General features: G+C 44.5%; 1 protein-coding gene across 1 annotated transcript; it reads left to right on the top strand.

Annotated features, from left to right (window-relative positions):
• Positions 1–1,143: 1,143 nt before the first annotated feature.
• LOC129859722 (otolith matrix protein 1) lies at positions 1,144–7,195 on the top strand. Its single transcript, XM_055929823.1, has 10 exons — positions 1,144–1,376; positions 1,568–1,704; positions 1,925–2,027; positions 2,112–2,190; positions 3,873–3,979; positions 4,089–4,263; positions 5,102–5,169; positions 5,332–5,516; positions 5,880–6,039; positions 6,169–7,195. The coding sequence occupies exons 1-10, from the start codon at positions 1,298–1,300 to the stop codon at positions 6,177–6,179; spliced, it is 1,104 nt and encodes a 367-aa protein (XP_055785798.1). The 5' UTR covers positions 1,144–1,297; the 3' UTR covers positions 6,180–7,195.
• Positions 7,196–20,003: the final 12,808 nt, after the last annotated feature.

Here is a 20,003-nt window from a genome sequence, read left to right as displayed (position 1 = left end):
TCTGATCATCGAAAAAACTTTTTTTTAATGACATTTTTTTCAGTCGGATAAACACTCCAAACAGCCTACCCGACTTCTCTGAGGCGTCCGCATGGTCCTAAAGCACACTGTTGCCTCGTTTTGTATCACATTCCAATGATAAAACTTTGGGGGACAAAAATGCAATTTCAGACTGTGGGGGGGGGGGGCATGTTCCCCCCGTCCTCAGTGAAAGTTGCACCCCTGGATGCAATAGTTAAAGCAGTTTGGGTAACAAACACATCATTTTATGGTACTGTTGTTTCCACTGGTTTTACCTGTTTTTTTTTTGCCTATTCCAAGATTTTAAATCTCTTAAGTCAAGGTAGAGCTAGACATTATGTACGTGTGTCTGTGCGTGTATGCGTACCTGCCTGCTTGTGAGCTGAGACCCAGAGAGAGGGGTAGAGGTATCAGATAGCCAATACGTTTTCCTTGACTGGCTACTGTACACCTGAACAATACACAGCCTGTTATGGCGGCTAGGCTACATCTTTAATCTCAGCCCAGGCGGAGCGAGACCGAGGGAGTATCCACTCTCCCTGGCAAAGCCTCCCACCAGAATTCCACACAGAGACACTCTGTCTGCATCACTCTTTTAATTAGAGAGTTTTCTGGGCTATGCCAGGTGTACTGGAGTAGGTACGCCAAGCCAAGTAGCCAACCTGCCTCCCCTTCCCCCCTTTCCCCTCCTCGATTACTCTCCCTTTCCTCTCCCTCCTCTCTCTCTTTTCCCTCACCCTCACCATCAACTCCCATTCCTTCCTCTACCTCTCCTCCTTCCTCCATCTCTTCACCTTCTCTTCTTCCTCCTCTCTCTCTCTCTCTCTCCGTCAACTCCCCTTCTCTACATCTCTCTATCCTCTCTCTCTTTTCCTTCCTCTCCCCTCCCCATCTCTTCCCCCATCTCCTCCCATTTCTCTCTCCCCTCCTCTCACTTTCTAAAACTAAGGGGATAGCTGTCTAACGTTTCTCTTTCAATTATCAGGAGATTATCTACCAGGGGTTAGAATTTTTGGAATGGAGGAGAATAATGAAATGTTTTCTTCTTACCTGACCCCTCCCCCCTTCCCCCGTCCCTCTCTCCGCTTGAGGGTTCCTGAGGACAAGGGTATAAGAGGGTGGGTCGATGTGAAAGCATTTTTTTCCCATAAAACCTCAGGTTACTGGTTTCTCCACTGTAGCATTCAGTTTGAGTGTGTCTCGTGTGTGAGAGGAGATTTCGTCTTCACAGTGTGTGTTTGAGAGAGAGAAGATTTCTCTGATTTTGTCAGTCGACATGGATCATCTGGACAGAAGGCTGGCAGTGACTCTTCTCCTCTTCTCATTCATCTCGTTCTCCACTCAGAAAACCTCAAGTAAGTCTGGGAGTCTTTTGGTTAGATGTATTCTGTGTTTTCACCTTGGTTACGATGAACCTCATCATAATGTGAAAGCTATTGAGAATTGCTGTAGCATTTGCAACAGGTGCGAAGGTACAATGCTTGTACCTGCTTTTCTCCAGTGGGAATAAAGTTGAAAACAGTTCAACATTCCTTGTCTTTCCCAGTCTCCTGGTGTGTAGTGTCGGAGGCAGAGGAACAGAAATGTCTGGATCTGGCTGGGAGTGCTACAGCTCGGAATATCAGAGGAACGCTGCTGTGCGTCCGTGGCCAGAGTCCGACAGACTGTATGGAGAAGATCAAGGTGAGTGGAAAAACAGCCTTACGGCTGCAGAAATCCTGGTTGGAAGATTCCATGGAATTACAAGAGAATAAGCAGGAAATCTGGGAACCCTCCAACCAGGATTTCTGGAAAGTTACCAGAGTTGTGCAACCTTAAACAACCTGTAGAGAAAGTGTAGTTGAATTGTGCAACAATTATTTTATTGCTTCTTTAATCAGTAATATGACCTATGTCTGTTCAGAATGGTACAGCGGATGCAGCAGCCATGTTTGCAGATGACATCTACACAGCTGGCTGGTGCTATGGACTAGAACTGGCTGCTGGAGAGTCTTACAACGGAGTGGGTGAGTGAGGAGGGGGGAGAGAGGGAGAAGGAAACAGTGTGTAAAACGTGAACCTGTCTTACCTTATCCTGTCTGCTCTCTCAGATGGTATCAGCTACTATGTTGTAGCTATGGCTCGTCGCTCCTCCAGTGACCTGTCCCTGTTGGAGATGCATGAACGCAGGTGAGAACAGATAGACGGATTGATTGATTGTTTGTTAGATTTTTATTTTATTTTATTAGGATCCGTATTTAGCTGCTGCCAAGGCAGTGGCTGCTCTTCCTGGGGTCCAAACAGGAAACGCAACACAACAAATAAAAGACCTAGTATACATAACACTACAATACATAATACAATACTTAATACACTATACAATGCATAATACAATACTTAATACAACACATAATACATTATAAAATACATAATACAATACTTAATACAATACATAATGCAATACCTAACACAACACACAACGAAACACTTAATGCAACACTTAATGCATACTACAAAATACAATACAAAACACAATACAAAACACAATGCATAATACAATGCATATTACAATACATAATACAATACGGGGCGGCAGGTAGCCTAGTGGTTAGAGCGTAACCAAAAGGTTGCAAGATCAAATCCCCGAGCTGACAAGGTAAAAAATCTGTTTTTCTGCCCCTGAACAAGGCATTTAACCCACTGTTCCTAGGCCGTCATTGAAAATAAGAATTTGTTCTTAACTGACTTGCCTAGTTAAATAAAGGTAAAAAATTAATAAAATACATAATACAATACATAATATAATACATAATACAATACTTAATACAACACTTAATATATAATATAATATGCCATATATAATACAACACATAATATATAATATAATATGCCATACATAATACAACACATAATATATAATATAATATGCCGTACATAATACAACACATAATACAATACGTAATACAATACATAATACAAGATGTAATATAGAAACATTTCTGTGTCTCTTCACAGTCCCTGTCGTGCCGTAAGGTGTCTTATTTTTTTTACTGGTTTTATTTCTAGCTTGAGTTACCTGGGGTGGCAGAGTTCCATGTAATCATGGCTCTATTTAATACTGTGTGTTTCCCAGCCTCTGTTCTGGAGCTGGGGACTGTGAAGAGAGATCTGGCCTTCTAAGCAGAGTTCCTCTGTCTAGTGTATTTTCTTTTTATTGGCCAGTCTGAGAAACAACTTTTTCTTTGCCACTGCCTAAGGCCAGCATCCCGGAGTCGCCTCTTCTGTTGACGTTGGTGTAAATAAGAATTTGTTCTTAACTGACTTGCCTAGTTAAATAAAGGTTCATTAAAAAATGTAAAAATAAAAAGAATTTTCCATTTCAAATCAGCCGTTTCCAGCTACTATAGTCATTTATAGCATTAACAATGTCTACACTGTATTTCTGATCAATTTGATGTTATTTTAATGGACAAACATGTGTTTTTCTTGCAAAAACAAGGACATTTCTAAGTGACCCCAAACTTTTGAACGGTAGTTTTCTGTAAAATAACATTGTATTTGATCAAACGCGATTGTTTCGAAAAGTTTGCTAAGCCCCGGTAACAGGCTGATTGGTCGGCTGTTTGAACCATTAAAGGGTTGCTATTCTTGGGCAGCGGAATGACCATTTCCTTCCTCCAGGCCTGAGGGCACACACTGTCTTCTAGGCTTAAATTGAAGATGAGGCAAAGAAGAATCCAGCTTCAGCAATTTACCATCCAGGTTGTCGGTACCAGGTGGCTTGTCCTTATAGACAGCGGAGAAAACCTTTCCTCTTCCACACCAACTTTGCGATTAGAATGATTGACTCATTGATTGATTGGATATTGTAGCTCCTGTCACCCAGGGATCCGTACCACGGTGGGCTGGACTGTTCCTATTGGCTTCCTGGTCAACACCTCACAGATCAGTGTCGATGAACAATGCAACTTTCCTAAAGGTGAGACTTGTGTGTGTGTGTCTGACCCTGACTCTGTGTGTGTGTGTGTGTGTGGTGTGTGTGGCCCTGACTCTGTGTGTATTGTTGGTGTTATTGTGTGTCCCTCCAGCGGTGGGGGACTTCTTTGGCTACAGCTGTGTACCAGGAGTAAAGGACAGAGAACACGACCCCAGAGGAAACAACCCTAAGAACCTGTGTGAAGCCTGCATAGGAGACGACAACGAGAGACATATATGTGTTAACAACCACCGAGAGAGACACTATGGAGAGGCTGGGGCACTGAGGTAGGGAGGAGAGGAGGAGAGGCTGGGGCACTGAGGTAGGGAGGAGAGGAGGAGAGGCCGGGGCACTGAGGTAGGGAGGAGAGGAGGAGAGGCTGTGGCACTGAGGTAGGGAGGAGAGGAGGAGAGGCCGGGGCACTGAGGTAGGGAGGAGAGGAGGAGAGGCTGTGGCACTGAGGTAGGGAGGAGAGGAGGAGAGGCCGGGGCACTGAGGTAGGGAGGAGAGGAGGAGAGGCTGTGGCACTGAGGTAGGGAGGAGAGGAGGAGAGGCCGGGGCACTGAGGTAGGGAGGAGAGGAGGAGAGGCCGGGGCACTGAGGTAGGGAGGAGAGGAGGAGAGGCTGTGGCACTGAGGTAGGGAGGAGAGGAGGAGAGGCCGGGGCACTGAGGTAGGGAGGAGAGGAGGAGAGGCTGTGGCACTGAGGTAGGGAGGAGAGGAGGAGAGGCCGGGGCACTGAGGTAGGGAGGAGAGGAGGAGAGGCCGGGGCACTGAGGTAGGGAGGAGAGGAGGAGAGGCTGTGGCACTGAGGTAGGGAGGAGAGGATGAGAGGCTGGGGCACTGAGGTAGGGAGGAGAGGCTTGGGCACTGAGGTAGGGAGGAGAGGAGAGGAGGAGAGGAGCTGTTTCTCCTACTTGAACGTTTCTCTAACCAATCCATGGGGACCCCTAACCATCCCACATATTTGATATATTCCAACACCAGTCTACAAATTTAACTAGTCAACGAATCACCAAGCCCTTGATTAGTTGAATCGGGTAGAATTGCTATGGATCCCAGAGGACTGGTTTGAGAAACAATGTCTTATTTAACTAGCTGTGTTTGACTTGAGTCTTTCTTCCAGGTGTGTGGCTGAGAATTTGGGCGATGTGGCATTTGTCAAACACACCACCATTTTTGACAACTTGGATGGTGAGAGTCTGATCTAAATCTAACCAAAGACCAACATTCAGAATGTCTCCTCTCTTAGCAAACTTCAGCATTTCTCGCTCGAGACACTAGGTGTCAGTATTTCATAGTTTTTCTGATCAGCCTCCTCCACATCACTTCACCAATTCTTCTACTCTACCCTAGGCAACAATATGGAATCATGGGCCATGGACCTGGAACTGGAGGACCTAAAGCTGCTGTGCCCGGATGGCAGCGAGGCCGGGCTGTTTGACCATGAGACGTGTCACCTGGCTGTGGTGCCAGCTAACGCTGTGGTGGTACGACTAGAGGACAAGTGTAGAGTCTGGAAATACCTGGAACGCCTACAGGTGTGTGTGTGTGTGTGTGTGTGTGTGTGTGTGTGTGTGTGTGTGTGTGTGTGTGTGTGTGTGTGTGTGTGTGTGTGTGTGTGTGTGTGTGTGTGTGTGTGTGTGTGTGTGTGTGTGTGTGTGTGTGTGTGTGTGTGTGTGTGTACCCTTGGTTCACTGCGTTCCCACGGTTGGTATAGCAGACCACCATGCTAGTCACACAGTCACTCTACACCTGACAGAGAGGGGATTACAGCTATAAATCGCCACCAGACACTGATCTAAGGTCAGGTTAATGTTTTGGTGGTTTGGTGTTTGTGCCTGCGTATGTATGTGAGCATTTAAAATGTTTGACATGTCACCCCCTCTCTTCTCTCTCTATAGAATGTGTTTGGGAACACCACCATGTTCAGCTCAGTGGGCTACACCCAATCAGATCTCCTGTTTTCTGACTCCACCCACCACCTGCTCAGGGTTGTGGGTAGTTACACTTCCTGGTTGGGTCCTACATACACCACTGTCCTGCAGGCCTTCGAGTGTGAAAGTAAGAGAGTGGAGAGAGAGTGGAGAGAGAGTGGAGAGAGAGTGGAGAGAGAGTGGAGAGAGAGTGAGGAGAGAGTGAAAGAGAGACAGTGTGGTTTCATTCTCTCATGTCTTGTGTTTCTTCCCACAGGTTTGTGCTGATCCTTCTAGAAAGAAATGAACCAGCATCCTCTCCATCTCTCCACCTCTTTCTTTCCCTCCCTCCATATCTTATCCTCCCTCCCTCCCTCCCTCCCTCCCTCCCTCCCTCCCTCCCTCCCTCTGTGTGATGATATGGTAGATATCCGGAGTGTTTCTTTGCTCCCACACAGTTCCAGTAGTCACTTTACCTCCTATAAAAAATAGCAATGTCATTAACTCACTGAATCACTGTGTGTGTGTGTGTGTGTGTGTGTGTGTGTGTGTGTGTGTGTGTGTGTGTGTGTGTGTGTGTGTGTGTGTGTGTGTGTGTGTGTGTGTGTGTGTGTGTGTGTGTGTGTGTGTGTGTGTGTGTGTGTGTACCCTTGGTTCACTGCGTTCCCACGGTTGGTATAGCAGACCACCATGCTAGTCACACAGTCACTCTACACCTGACAGAGAGGGGATTACAGCTATAAATCGCCACCAGACACTGATCTAAGGTCAGGTTAATGTTTTGGTGGTTAATGTTCCATTTTGGGAAGGTAAGCTGATCCTAAATCTGTGCTAAAATCGGAACTTCTACCCAGAGCAGTAATCCATGATACTCTATACACAGCAATTCAAACAAATGCTGACTGCATTAAACCATGTATCCAGAGCGTTTTGATTGACCTTGAAGGTGCTGAAATATTGGCGATAATACATGTGATAAGATGTTTGAAGCCACTGAAATTATGTTTGTACTGTAAATCATTGCCACCATTGAATAAACAGGAATTACATTTTTTTTCTATCATTTCTTCTGGAGAATGTTCTCTCTATCAAAACAGTTCCTTATGACCTCTATATTTTGTTAATGTTGTACCTGTAGAGTAACTCATTCTACGGAGGTATATTGGTGCTGTGACACTACAGTATTTTCTGTCTGTCTTCAGGATTTAAATTGTTCTAAAGAGACCTGTGTGTAAATACTTTTCACCTGCTTGTATTTGTAGTTCTGCAACCTCTTTAAATATATTAAAGAAATTATGACAAAATGTTGGCAAAGGCATCGTTGCTTTGGAAGAAGTGGATTCTAGGCGCTGTTATAGGGGGGTAACACACACACCTGGGCCTTTAGCCTACTTACACTGCTGACGGCTCAAATTAGAGCTGATTTGACTTGAAGCTGTGGATGGAGCGATTGAAAGGAGAGGTTGACAAGGATGGAGGGATGGAGAACGGAGTAGTGACAGGTGATCCATCAGGATCTGTACTGTCATTATTCAATTACCACCCATCCTTTACACTACTGATAACCTGCGCACACACACACGCACGCACACAAACACACACACATGCTCGCGCGCACACACTGCGGTAAGTGGTTGGCTGTATTGAAGGGTCAGTTCTGCTTAGTCAAGGGAAGTGTGTACAGTGTGTGTGGGTAATGAGTTTGGCACCGTGTTTCCATATGCTTTTAGTGCAGTAGACCCTAAAATCTCTCTCCCTCCTTCTTCCCACTGTTCCCTTTTTCATAACCTCCCTCTCTCTCTCTTTCTCCCCACCCTTCCCTTTATCATACCCCCACCTCTCTCCCCCTTCCCTGTTCATTTACCCCTAAGTCACATTCTCTTTCTCTCTCTGTATATGTCCTTCCCCCTCTCCTCCACAGCTCACAGTGAGAATATGAGTCAGATTAGACATGAGATGTGTTTCCCCCGTCACACACACACACAGTTTAGACACTAGATGGCACCCTAGGGCTATTACTAAACACCTGTGTGTGTGTGTGTGTGTGTGTGTGTGTGTGTGTGTGTGTGTGTGTGTGTGTGTGTGTGTGTGTGTGTGTGTGTGTGTGTGTGTGTGTGTGTGTGTGTGTGTGTGTGTGTGTGTGTGTGTGTGTGTGTGTGTGTGTGTGTGTGTGATCACGCATGATTGTATGTGTTAAGTTAAGCACCGATGCAGGAGCTAGAGCCGGAAATTACCTGGGTATGATGAGTTTGGGAATGATAACCGAATACACACACAGAACCTGGGAATGATAGTGTCGTTGCATTTCTCACCCAGCAATCACACTGGCGCTGCATTAACTGGAACCCGGTGACTGTGTGTGTGTCTGTGTGTGTGTGTGCCAAGAGATAGTTGTATCCTGCTGTCAAACTACACTGTTTGGTAACCTAGGTTACGTCACGAAGTGGTAAGGCCACTATTAAGACATGGATGGAGAGAATAAGGAACATTTATTACAGAAATCCTTCTTAACCTTTATCTGTCTTTCCCTCCATCCCTCCATTTCTCTTTTCCTGCCTTCTTTTAATCTCTCCATTCCTGTCACCCCCCTTCACTTGTTTTCTACCTATTTCTAATGGCCTTTATTTCTATTTATCCCTCTATTCTTCCGTTTCTCAACCACTTCCTTCCTCCCTTCTTTTCCTCTCCCTCTTAACCTTTCTGTCTTTCCCTTTGTCTCTCTCTTTCCCTGTGTATGTGTGTGTGTTTGTGTGTGGTGCACATGCGTGTGTGTGTTCATGTGTGCGGTTTGGAGATCGAGCTTTTCATTATTAATTAAACATATTCACTGGAAATGTAGAGAAAATCAGAGCTGTTAACGGAGAGTGTCTTATCGCCCTGACAACACACACAGCCATTACACACACACACACACACACACACACACACACACACACACACACACACACACACACACACACACACACACACACACACACACACACACACACACACACACACACACCCTACAGTACTTCCCCCTCCCTTCCCCTCCCCTATGTCAGCCCTCGTCCTTCTCTTTTAGTCTCTTTGTTAAACCCTCCTTCAATATATTTTCTCTAAAACATGGCAGAGAGAGAGAGAGACATTTGAGGTGTTTCATCCTCATTTCTAAAGACACATTCCTTCATACTGACAGGACATCTAAGCTGACTGGCTTTATGGCTGCTTAGATCTGTACCATCTAGCCTCTCATCTCTTCTCTTTCACAGTCTCCGTCTGTGATTAAAAAGAGATGAATACTGTCTAGTGTGATGCAACTCCCAACACCAGTTAACTGGACTGGAGATTACGACAGCGTGCAAAGTGTGTATGAGTGTGTGTGTGTGTGTGTGTGTGTGTGTGTGTGTGTGTGTGTGTGTGTGTGTGTGTGTGTGTGTGTGTGTGTGTGTGTGTGTGTGTGTGTGTGTGTCTTACTCTACAGGGGTGTGATGGTGAGACTAGAGTGTGTAAGGTCGAAGCTGGGTGAAACCAGTTATCAGTCAGGTCAGCCAGAGTTCACTGACTGAGACTACTACTGAAAAGCATCATATGCTCTCTGCCGAGGTGTGTGTGCGCGCGCGTGCGTGCGTGCGTGTGTAACCTACTGAAGGAGATCAGATGGAAGACATCAGAAGGTATTGGTAGAGAGGTGCTTTGGTTTTGACAAACAGGAAGCAGACCACTGGGGTTCATTAATTCACGCTATATACTGTATCAAACCAGATAATCAACAGGAAGTTTCCTTATAAATACTATGATAGTTATGTCTACTTATCAAATCTATTAAACTAGTTTTTTTTATTTAAACTGTATACTATTTAAGTTCTATTTTAATTCAAATGATTTTCTTTGTTCCAAATTAGTTTGGGGACAATCTGTCGACATGTTGCATGTTTTATTTTATTTATTTAACCTTTATTTAACTAGCCAAGTCAATTAAGAACCAATTCTTATTTACAATGACGGCCTACCCTTGCCAAACCCTAACCCGGACGACGCTGGGCCAATTGTGCGTCGCCCTATTGGACTCCCAATCACGGCCAGTTGTGATACAGCCTGGAATCAAACCAGGGTCTGTATTGACGCCTCTAGCGCTGAGATGCAGTGCCTTAGACCGCCGCACTACTTGGGAGCTTGATAGAGAACAACCATGAGAGAGTGTACGATCCACAAGGTGACAAAGGAGAGATGACAATGGAAAAGAGGGGGAAAAGATAGAGGGACAAGGAGGAAGTGAAAGAGAGACAGAGAGAGAGAGAGGGGTAATTAGAAGAGAGTGTGACACAGGGAAGATATGGATGTGATTAAATATTCTGGTGAAATATTAATCCAGATGGTTTGACTGGCAATTGACCTCACTATGAACCAACACCTCTGGGACAGGGTACACACACAGGGAGGGGGAGAGGAGGAGGGGGGAGGAAAGGGAAGGGAAGGGAAAGGGGGATACCTAGTCAGTTGTACAACTGAATACATTCAACTGAAATGTGTCTTCCGTATTTTCCCAACCCCTCTGAATCAGGAGAGGAGAACTGAATACACATACAGGGAGGCGGAGGAGGAGAGGAGAGGGGCGAAGAGGAGGAGGGTGGGTAGGCTGGGGGAGGAGAAGAAGAGATGGGTGAAGAGGAGAGGGTGAAGATGAGAGGGGTGAGGAGAAGAGGAGAGGGGTGAGGAGAATGGAGGGGCGAAGAGGAGGGTGGTTAAGTGGAGGAGGGTGGGTAGGCTGGGGGAGGAGAAGAGGAGAGGGGTGAAGAGGAGGAGGGGTGAGGAGAAGAGGAGAGGGGTGAGGAGAATGGAGGGGCAAAGAGGAGGGTGGGTAGGCTGGGGGAGGAGAAGAGGAGAGGGGTGAAGAGGAGGAGGGGTGAGGAGAAGAGGAGAGGGGTGAAGAGGAGGAGGGGTGAGGAGAAGAGGAGAGGGGTGAGGAAAAGAGGAGAGGGGAGGGGCGAAGAGAAGGAGGGTGAAGTGGAGGAGGGTGGGTAGGCTGGGGCAGGAGAAGAGGAGAGGGGTGAAGAGGAGAGGGGTGAGGAGAAGAGGAGAGGGGTGAAGAGGAGGAGGGGTGGGTAGACAGGGGTGAGGAGAAGAGGAGAGGGGTGAAGAGGAGGAGGGGTGAAGGGGGAGTACACACACGGTAGGGGGAGGTGGAGAAGGGGTGAGGAGGCTCCCTGCCACTGAGTTTTTAGGTGTGAGAAAAAGGAGAGAGATGGAGTGAGGAGAGCTGAGTGTGTGAGTATGTCTAGTTTTGTCAATATTCACAGGACAAACTATTATCATTATCATAGTGTTCACCAACTATGTGTCTGTGTGTGTTTTACCAGCCGGTACCTCATCAATAACCTTCAGCTGTTGTATAGGGCCCCCATACTATCACAGTGTCGTTTTGGTTTCATTACCATAGTGTTTGTGAGTGTGTCTGTGTGTGTGTGTGCCCGGCCACAGTGATTGCTGGGAGTTGGCAGGTTAATAAATCTAGAGCTTATTCATGGAGCTACTATAACCTTTTCAGAAAGAGGGAGAGAGGTGCAGAGAGAGAGGAGGGAGGGTTAAGGTGAAATAGGGGAGGAGGTGAGAGGAGGGCCCTTGTTGTGTCCAAGTGCTCATGCCCGTATGCTGGTACAGTATGCGTGCGTGCGTGTGTGCGTGCATGCGTGTGTGTGTGTGTGTGTGTGTGTGTGTGGACTGCTTTAGGCCTATAAACCTCTACTAGCCCCTCAGGACTCTCCCAGGCTGCTGGCTATAAATGTTTTAATATACCTGGTGGCTCTACGGCCAAGGTTACTGATAAAACACAGATGGGGGAGAGAGGGGTGGAAAAAGATAGAATATAGATAGAAGGGAAGAAAGAGCAGGACAGTGTGTTATCTGTTATCATTTGAACCCTTGAACCCTGAATTAATTCCTCTGAACAAAGGCGTTGTGTCAGTGTGTGTGTGTGTGTGTGTGTGTGTGTGTGTGTGTCAAGGTTATTATAGTAAACTAAAACTGAAACAAAAACTTAATAATAAAAAAACATTTCGTCAAATTAAATTAAATCATTAACAAACCCATTTGAAAAACTAAAACTATACTGAAAATATTATCTTTGACTCCAAAACGAACTAAAATCAAATAAAAACCATCATGAATTATGCTCCGTTACATTTTTTCTCTCGAGACTTGGGGGTTTTAATGGGGGTTTTAGGGGGTTTACTGAATCAGCCAGCTAAATGCTTCGCTAGTCTCAGTTAACTCAGAACTAAAGCCTTGCGTGATTGGTCAGTGTAACGATTGTCTCCTCTTCTGATGAGGAATATGAAGGATCGAACCAATATGCAGCGTGGTAAGTGTCCATGTTACTTTAATATAACAGAACGCGACAGAAATAACAATGTGAATGACAACAAAAATCGAAACAGTCCTGAATGGTGAAACAAACACAGGAAACAACTACCCACAAACACAGGTGGGAACAGGCTACCTAAGTATGATTCTCAATCAGAGACAACGATTGACAGCTGCCTCTGATTGGGAACCATACTAGACCAAACACAGAAATACAACACATAGAACAAAACATAGAAAATAGAACATAGAATGCCCACCCCAACTCACGCCCTGACCAAACCAAAATAAAGACATAAAAAAGGAACTAAGGTCAGAACGTGACAGTCAGCTACTCAATTAAGTACTGGGTCCATACATATCAAGAGAAGCGATGAAGAGACGCTAGAACGAGGAGTGGAACTGGAACGAGGACCTCCACCCTCTATCTTTGCATGTTACAGGCATGTCTATAGGCAGAATGTCCCCTCCCCTTCTGAAATTCTAAAGATGCTAACACCTGCCAATTCATTATCTGTCTAAATAATCAGTGGCGAAAAACCTAAACACCTGAACTACTGCTGCTGGTTATCCTACGAATCTGTCCAAGAGAGATAGGTGGACAGGGGAAACATTGGCTAGGTTGCTAACTTGATTCTTCTTCCTTGTACTGCTAAAGTTAAAAAACATTGGATAGAGTTTTCCTCCACCATATTTTTTGCACCTGTCACAGCATTATTCCTTTTAAATCCAAGTGACACAAAGATTGACTTTATAATTGAAACCTGACCTAACCAATAACCTGATTCATCACCTTATCTATTACTGCCCCCAGTGGCATGAAGTGGCATGAAAGAAAATATGATACAACACAAATGTCTCCTAGCCTCCCACTGTCTAAAAATGTAACTATAATAACGTAATATAAAACAAAATATACATATTTTCACAAAGTTAAACTAAAACAAACTAGCAAATCAGGTCAAAGAAATTGTATCTGACATCAGTGATATGCACCCCTTGTTTCACTGCCCCAGCACCCCTTGTTTCACTGCCTCAGCACCCCTTGTTTCACTGCCTCAGCACCCCTTGTTTCACTGCCTCAGTACCCCTTGTTTCACTGCCTCAGCACCCCTTGTTTCACTGCCTCAGCACCCCTTGTTTCACTGCCTCAGCACCCCTTGTTTCACTGCCTCAGCACCCCTTGTTTCACTGCCTCAGTACCCCTTGTTTCACTGCCTCAGCACCCCTTGTTTCACTGCCTCAGCACCCCTTGTTTCACTGCCTCAGCACCCCTTGTTTCACTGCCTCAGCACCCCTTGTTTCACTGCCCCAGCACCCCTTGTTTCACTGCCTCAGCACCCCTTGTTTCACTGCCTCAGCACCCCTTGTTTCACTGCCTCAGCACCCCTTGTTTCACTGCCTCAGCACCCCTTGTTTCACTGCCTCAGCACCCCTCAGTATTGCGCCCTGTCCCCTTCCCGCCCTCTTCCTCCATCTCTCCCTCCCTTCCTCGCTCCTTTTCACTCCTAAAGCATGTATCCCACCTAGCTATTTATCTATGTTCTATACAGTGGCGACGTCATTCAGGGCAGTTGGGGAAAATAGAGAGCACCACACTGAGGGGGGGGGGGGGGGGGGGGGGGGGGGGGCTTGCCTGTTTTGCTTTGTATTTAGCCATTAATACCTGTCACATATCAGTTTGCAAACAATATATAAAAAAAGTCGCTGAGTTAATAAAGCCACATACAAACATGGTCTCTTTTTTTGCTTTCTTGAGTAAGTCAGCTCCAAAATGCAGGCATTTCAGCCTAGCTCAGTGCTTTCTGTGGTGGTGGGGCTAGCCAACAGAAAATACAGAGCATTGCGCCTGATTGGCTCAGTTTTCTGTCACTCATGGGACAGTACGTCATCCCCAATTCTAAGGTTAGAGCTCGAAAATTTTAGCCCCTTGGGTTCTGCCATAGAGTTATATTTGAAGTGCCTATCCAAGAAGGCTCAAGGTCATTGGCCACAGATAGAATGACATCAAATCACATTATATCTACAGTAGCTTTGATTGGACTGTCAACAACTTACTTTCAAAGTCTTAGCTAGCAGTCATCATCACTTGTCATCAAGTCAACAATCTACTGGCAAATCCTTTTTAATCCTTGTCATATGAAGAGAAATAATGAAGAGAAATTATAGATAAAACATATCGGTGCTCATCGGCATAAGGATTACACAACAAGTTGGAAATCGCAAATTCAACAAAGAGTCGTTTGCAAAGAAACCACTAACGTTACCCTGCTATTCAATGGAGTGGCTGAATTTTTTTTCTGAGTTCCCACCATAAATCCAGAGAATGCCAGACTTTGATGACAAAGTTTGATGACAAAATTTGCCCACAAAGGACCACTGTGCCACCTTCACAAGGTGAGTCCAAACATTTATTGAATGCTGCTGCATCGAATGATGTAATATGCAAGGGAGTAATGTACAATGTAGCTAAGAAAGTAATACTACAGTAAGTGTATGTTATGTAGTAAGCTGTTAGTAGCCCATGTGCCTCACCCTAATAATTTGGTCTATTTTTACCAACGCGGTATTGTAAGCACATAACGTTAGTAGTTGTGGTGCTTGGCTTGCACGTGTAAATTCAGCAGACTCAACATTCTATAATAGAATTGTGTTATTTGACGTGTTACATTAAAAGCTTATTTAACGCGTCAAATAGTGTTATATGACGTGTTTCTTTTTGACACGCAAAGACCCAAACGGCGTTCAATGTGTCTCACCCTAATAATTTGGTCTATTTTCACCTCCTAATTTCACCTACTGTTCTAACTTGGTGGTGCACAAATAGCCTATAACCTGTTTAAGAGAAAAGTAATCATTGAATATTCTAAGAGCTTTCATTGTCTGTTTATATAGCCCCATTTATTTATCCTACGGTTCTGACTTGGTGTACAGGGAGAACACTGTAAGAACGGTCCATGTCCTGAATTCCGTTGCTGTACATTTCAAAAGTGCTGAACAAATAGTTATATTGACTACGTCTCTCCTAGCTCGCTCATTAATGTCTTAATCGAAATTACGGATTGCCTCTTATCCGCTTGTCGTCACCTTATGCCATAATTTGTACATCTCAATTGTCAGTAGAAAGAACATTTGTTTGAACAAGTATCAGCTATGTTTTTTTAAAAGGCAGTAAATGAGACTGAATGAACTGTTTGGCTGCCAGCCAAGGCTCCGCTGATAGCCAGGTTTAGCAGTGGTAAGGTGTTGGGACTCTACTGTTGGGACTCTGCTGGTGGGACTCTGCTGTTGGGACAGCTTTATGTAGGCCCTAACAGTTTGTGGGCACTATTTGTCACCGTTATAATGCAATTAATGTATTGTTAAGTGTTGTGTTGTGTAGTGGCTTTGCTGGCATGCATCCCACAATTATTTGTTTTGCCCCACCAAGATTTACATGCTAAAATCGCCGCTGGTTCTATATAGAATATATACATTATAATGCTACCATCTGATTCGCTAGTAGTGGAACTGCACACAGGAGAAATTACATATCAATTCTATATTCAATTCTTAGAATAAATGTTTCTGAAATGAATGACAATACAATTATCCTTAGCAGAAACCATCTAAACCAGGTATCCTCAGGGGTACGTGCAATGCCTTCGCAGGTACGCCAAATAAAAATGTGATTCACATTTTCAAACAGTACATTTATATTTTTTCTCGCCTGAGTAGCCTCGTTTCACTGCCAAAAATAAAATTAAACCATCTAGTGTTCAGCGAAATAACAACACAATGTCAAATAGAGGTAACCTAGTCAAATAATTAACATCCAATCACATTAACCGCTACTCTCTCACGGGAAACCTTCACTCTTGCGCAGAAATTTAGAAACTAAACATGACCATTTGAAAAATAAGCCACAGGAGTTTTCTGAGCGAGAATAAAGATGACTTTCGAGTAGTAAGAAATGTATAAAAGCAACAGATACCATTAATAAGAAGGGGCTAGAAGCGTCTTATAAGGTGAGCTACTGCGTGGCTAGGCCAGGCAAGCCCCATACTATGTGGAGGACTTAATTCTTCCTGCTGCCGTGGATATGGCTGGGACAATTCTGGGGGGAAAGGCCCAAAAAACTATACTGTAACGGCTGTTGGAAGGAGAGGACCAAGGTGCAGCGTGGTACGTGTCCATATTTATTAAATGAACACTGAAATAACAAAAATAACAAAGAATAACAACCGAAACAGTTCTGGCTGGTGCAGACACACAACAGGAAACAACTACCCACAAACACAGGTGGGAACAGGCTACCTAAGTATGGTTCTCAATCAGAGACAATGATTGACAGCTGCCTCTGATTGGGAACCATACCAGGCCAAACACCTAGAAATACAAAACATAGAACAAAACATAGAATGCCCACCCCGACTCAACTCACTCCCTGACCAAACCAAAATAGAGACATAAACAAGGAACTAAGGTCAGGGCGTGACATATACAGACAATGACTTCATCAAAAAACACTGTTTCACGACGCATCAGTGACATGGCAGGAGATGTTTTTGAAACAATTTCTGCTTCGCATACAAGCCAGTGAATTATATGCGTTACAGCTGGATGAGTCAACAGACGTGGCGGGCCTGGCACAGCTCCTGGTATATGTCCGTTACGTAAATTAAGGAAGACATCCTCTTCTGCAAACCACTGGAAACCAGGACAACATGAGAGGATATTGTTAAAGTACTGGACAGCTTTGTGACATCAAATTGACTTTGGTGGTCAAGATGTGTTGGTATCTTTACCGATGGCGCAAAAGCCATGACAGGGAGACATAGTGGAGTGGTAACACGCGTGCAAACAGTTGCTCCCGATGCCACTTGGGTACTCTGCAGCATCCACCGAGAGGCTCTTGCTGCCAAGGGAATGCCTGACAGCTTGAAAGATGTTTTGGACACGACAGTGAAAATGGTTAACTATGTTAACTCAAGGCCTCTGAATTCTCGTGCATTTTCTGCATTATGCAATGATATGGGCAGCGACCATGTAACACTTTTACAACACAGATTGTGTGGAAAAAGACTGTGTGGAAAAATAAGTGTGTTGGTTATCAAGGGGCAAAGTATTGACACGTTTTTTTGAATTGAGAGACGAGCTTAAAGTTTTCTTTACTGACCATAATTTTCACTTGTCTGACCGCTTGCATGATGCGAGTTTCTCACACGATTGGCCTATCTGGGTGCTGTTTTTTCTCGCCTGAATGATCTGAATCTAGGATTACAGGGACTATATTCAATGTGCGGGACAAAATGTTGGCTATGATTAAGAAGTTGGAACTCTTTCTGTCTGCATTAACAAGGACAACACACAGGTCTTTCCATCATTGTATGATTTTTTTGTGTGCAAAAGAACACAAGCTTACGGACAATGTCAAATGTGATATAGTGAAGCACCTGAGTGTGTTGGGTGCGCAATTACGCAGGTACTTTTCCGAAACGGACGACACAAACATCTGGCTTCATTATCCCTTTCACGCCCTGCCTCCAGTCCACTTACCGATATCTGAACAAGGGAGCCTCATCAAAATTGCAACAAGTGGTTCTGTGAAAATTTAATTTAATCAGAAGCCACTGGCAGATTTCTGGATAGGGTTGCGCTCAGAGTTTCTTGCCATGGCAAATTGTGCTGTTAAGACACTGATGCCCTTTGCAACCACGTACCTATGTGAAAGTGGATTCTCGGCCCTCACTAGCATAAAAACTAAACATAAGCACAGACTGTGTGTGGAAAATGATTTAAGATGGAAACTCTCTCCAGTACAACCCAACATTGCAGAGTTATGTGCATCCTTTCAAGCACACCCTCATGAACCTGTGGTGAGTTATTCACAATTTTTGTTGAAAAAATAATGTTTCATATGTAAGATAGCTAAATAAAAAACAAAATGATTGATTTTTATACACTGCTCAAAAAAATAAAGGGAACACTTAAACAACACAATGTAACTCCAAGTCAATCACACTTCTGTGAAATCAAACTGTCCACTTAGGAAGCAACACTGATTGACAATAAATTTCACATGCTGTTGTGCAAATGGAATAGACAAAAGGTGGAAATTATAGGCAATTAGCAAGACACCCCCAAAAAAGGAGTGATTCTGCAGGTGGTGACCACAGACCACTTCTCAGTTCCTATGCTTCCTGGCTGATGTTTTGGTCACTTTTGAATGCTGGCGGTGCTTTCACTCTAGTGGTAGCATGAGACGGAGTCTACAACCCACACAAGTGGCTCAGGTAGTGCAGTTCATCCAGGATGGCACATCAATGCGAGCTGTGGCAAAAAGGTTTGCTGTGTCTGTCAGCGTAGTGTCCAGTGCATGGAGGCGCTACCAGGAGACAGGCCAGTACATCAGGAGACGTGGAGGAGGCCGTAGGAGGGCAACAACCCAGCAGCAGGACCGCTATCTCCGCCTTTGCGCAAGGAGAAGCACTGCCAGAGCCCTGCAAATGACCTCCAGCAGGCCACAAAGCCCTGACCTCAATCCCATAGAAAATTTGTGGGCAGAACTAAAAAGTGTGTGCGATCAAGGAGGCCTACAAACCTGACTCAGTTACACCAGTTCTGTCAGGAGGAATGGGCCAAAATTCACCCAACTTATTGTGGGAAGCTTGTGGAAGGCTACCCGAAACGTTTGACCCAAGTTAAACAATTTAAAGGCAATGCTACCAAATACTAATTGAGTGTATGTAAACTTGTGAACCACTGGGAATGTGATGAAAGAAATAAAAGCTGAAATAAATCATTCTCTCTACTATTATTCTGACATTTCACATTCTTAAAGTAAAGTGGTGATCCTGACTGACCTAAGACATGGAATTTGTACTAGTATTAAATGTCAGGAATTGTGAAAAACTGAGTTTAAATGTATTTTGCTAAGGTCTATGTTAACTTCCGACTTCAACTGTATATCTCTATCTCTCTGTCTCTCTTTGTCTCTCTCTCTTCTTTCTTCCTCCCTCTCCACAAATGACCACAGTAGGTCCACACTATAAAGTAGAAACGATTGAGTTATTATTTCTAAAGACAATCTTTCATTTACAAGGACAGGAACCAGAATGTCTTATTATGTAGAACATGAAGGTTTTACATCAGGAAAACAACGTTACACAATGATCTATTTTTCTGGTGAATGAAGCTATGGCTGGGATTCAATTCAATTGTTGATTTGGACAACGCATCATTTAAAGGTTATATAAGTGGCACAGCGGTCTGAGGCGCTGCATCTCAGTGCTAGGGGCATCACTTCAGACACCCTGGTTCAAATCCAGGCTGTATCACAACCGTCCGTGATTGGGAGTCCCATAGGGTGGCGCACAACTGACCCAGGGTCGTCCGGGTTTGGCCGGTGTAGGCCGTCATTGTAAATAAGAATTTGTTCATAACTGACTTGCCTAGTTTAAAAAAAGGTAAAATAAAAAATAAAAAATGTAATAAAACAGCTTATTCCTACTCAACCCCATAGGAATAGATTACAATAAGAGTAGTCCTGTGTGAATACAGTAACTCTCCCAGGTCAGGTAGAAGACCTATTTCAGAGGGGGCTATTTTTCAAGCACTGCTCTGGTGCGTTACAACAAACAGCGGATCACAGTTTGGGTCACAGAGAACAAGGTGTTCATTTGTCACAGAGACAGGGGTGCTGTACCAATTGTTCATTATAATAAAGGCAAAGAAAGATGCATGGGAGGTAGTCTGGCCTACACGTGGCTCAAACACACACGCACACGC

The sequence above is a fragment of the Salvelinus fontinalis genome, chromosome 7, assembly GCF_029448725.1.
Source record: "Salvelinus fontinalis isolate EN_2023a chromosome 7, ASM2944872v1, whole genome shotgun sequence".
In the NCBI taxonomy this organism is placed as follows: Eukaryota; Metazoa; Chordata; class Actinopteri; order Salmoniformes; family Salmonidae; genus Salvelinus; species Salvelinus fontinalis.
The sequence above is the reverse complement of the archived record's forward strand: the minus strand, read 5'-3'. Positions and strand labels throughout refer to the sequence as shown.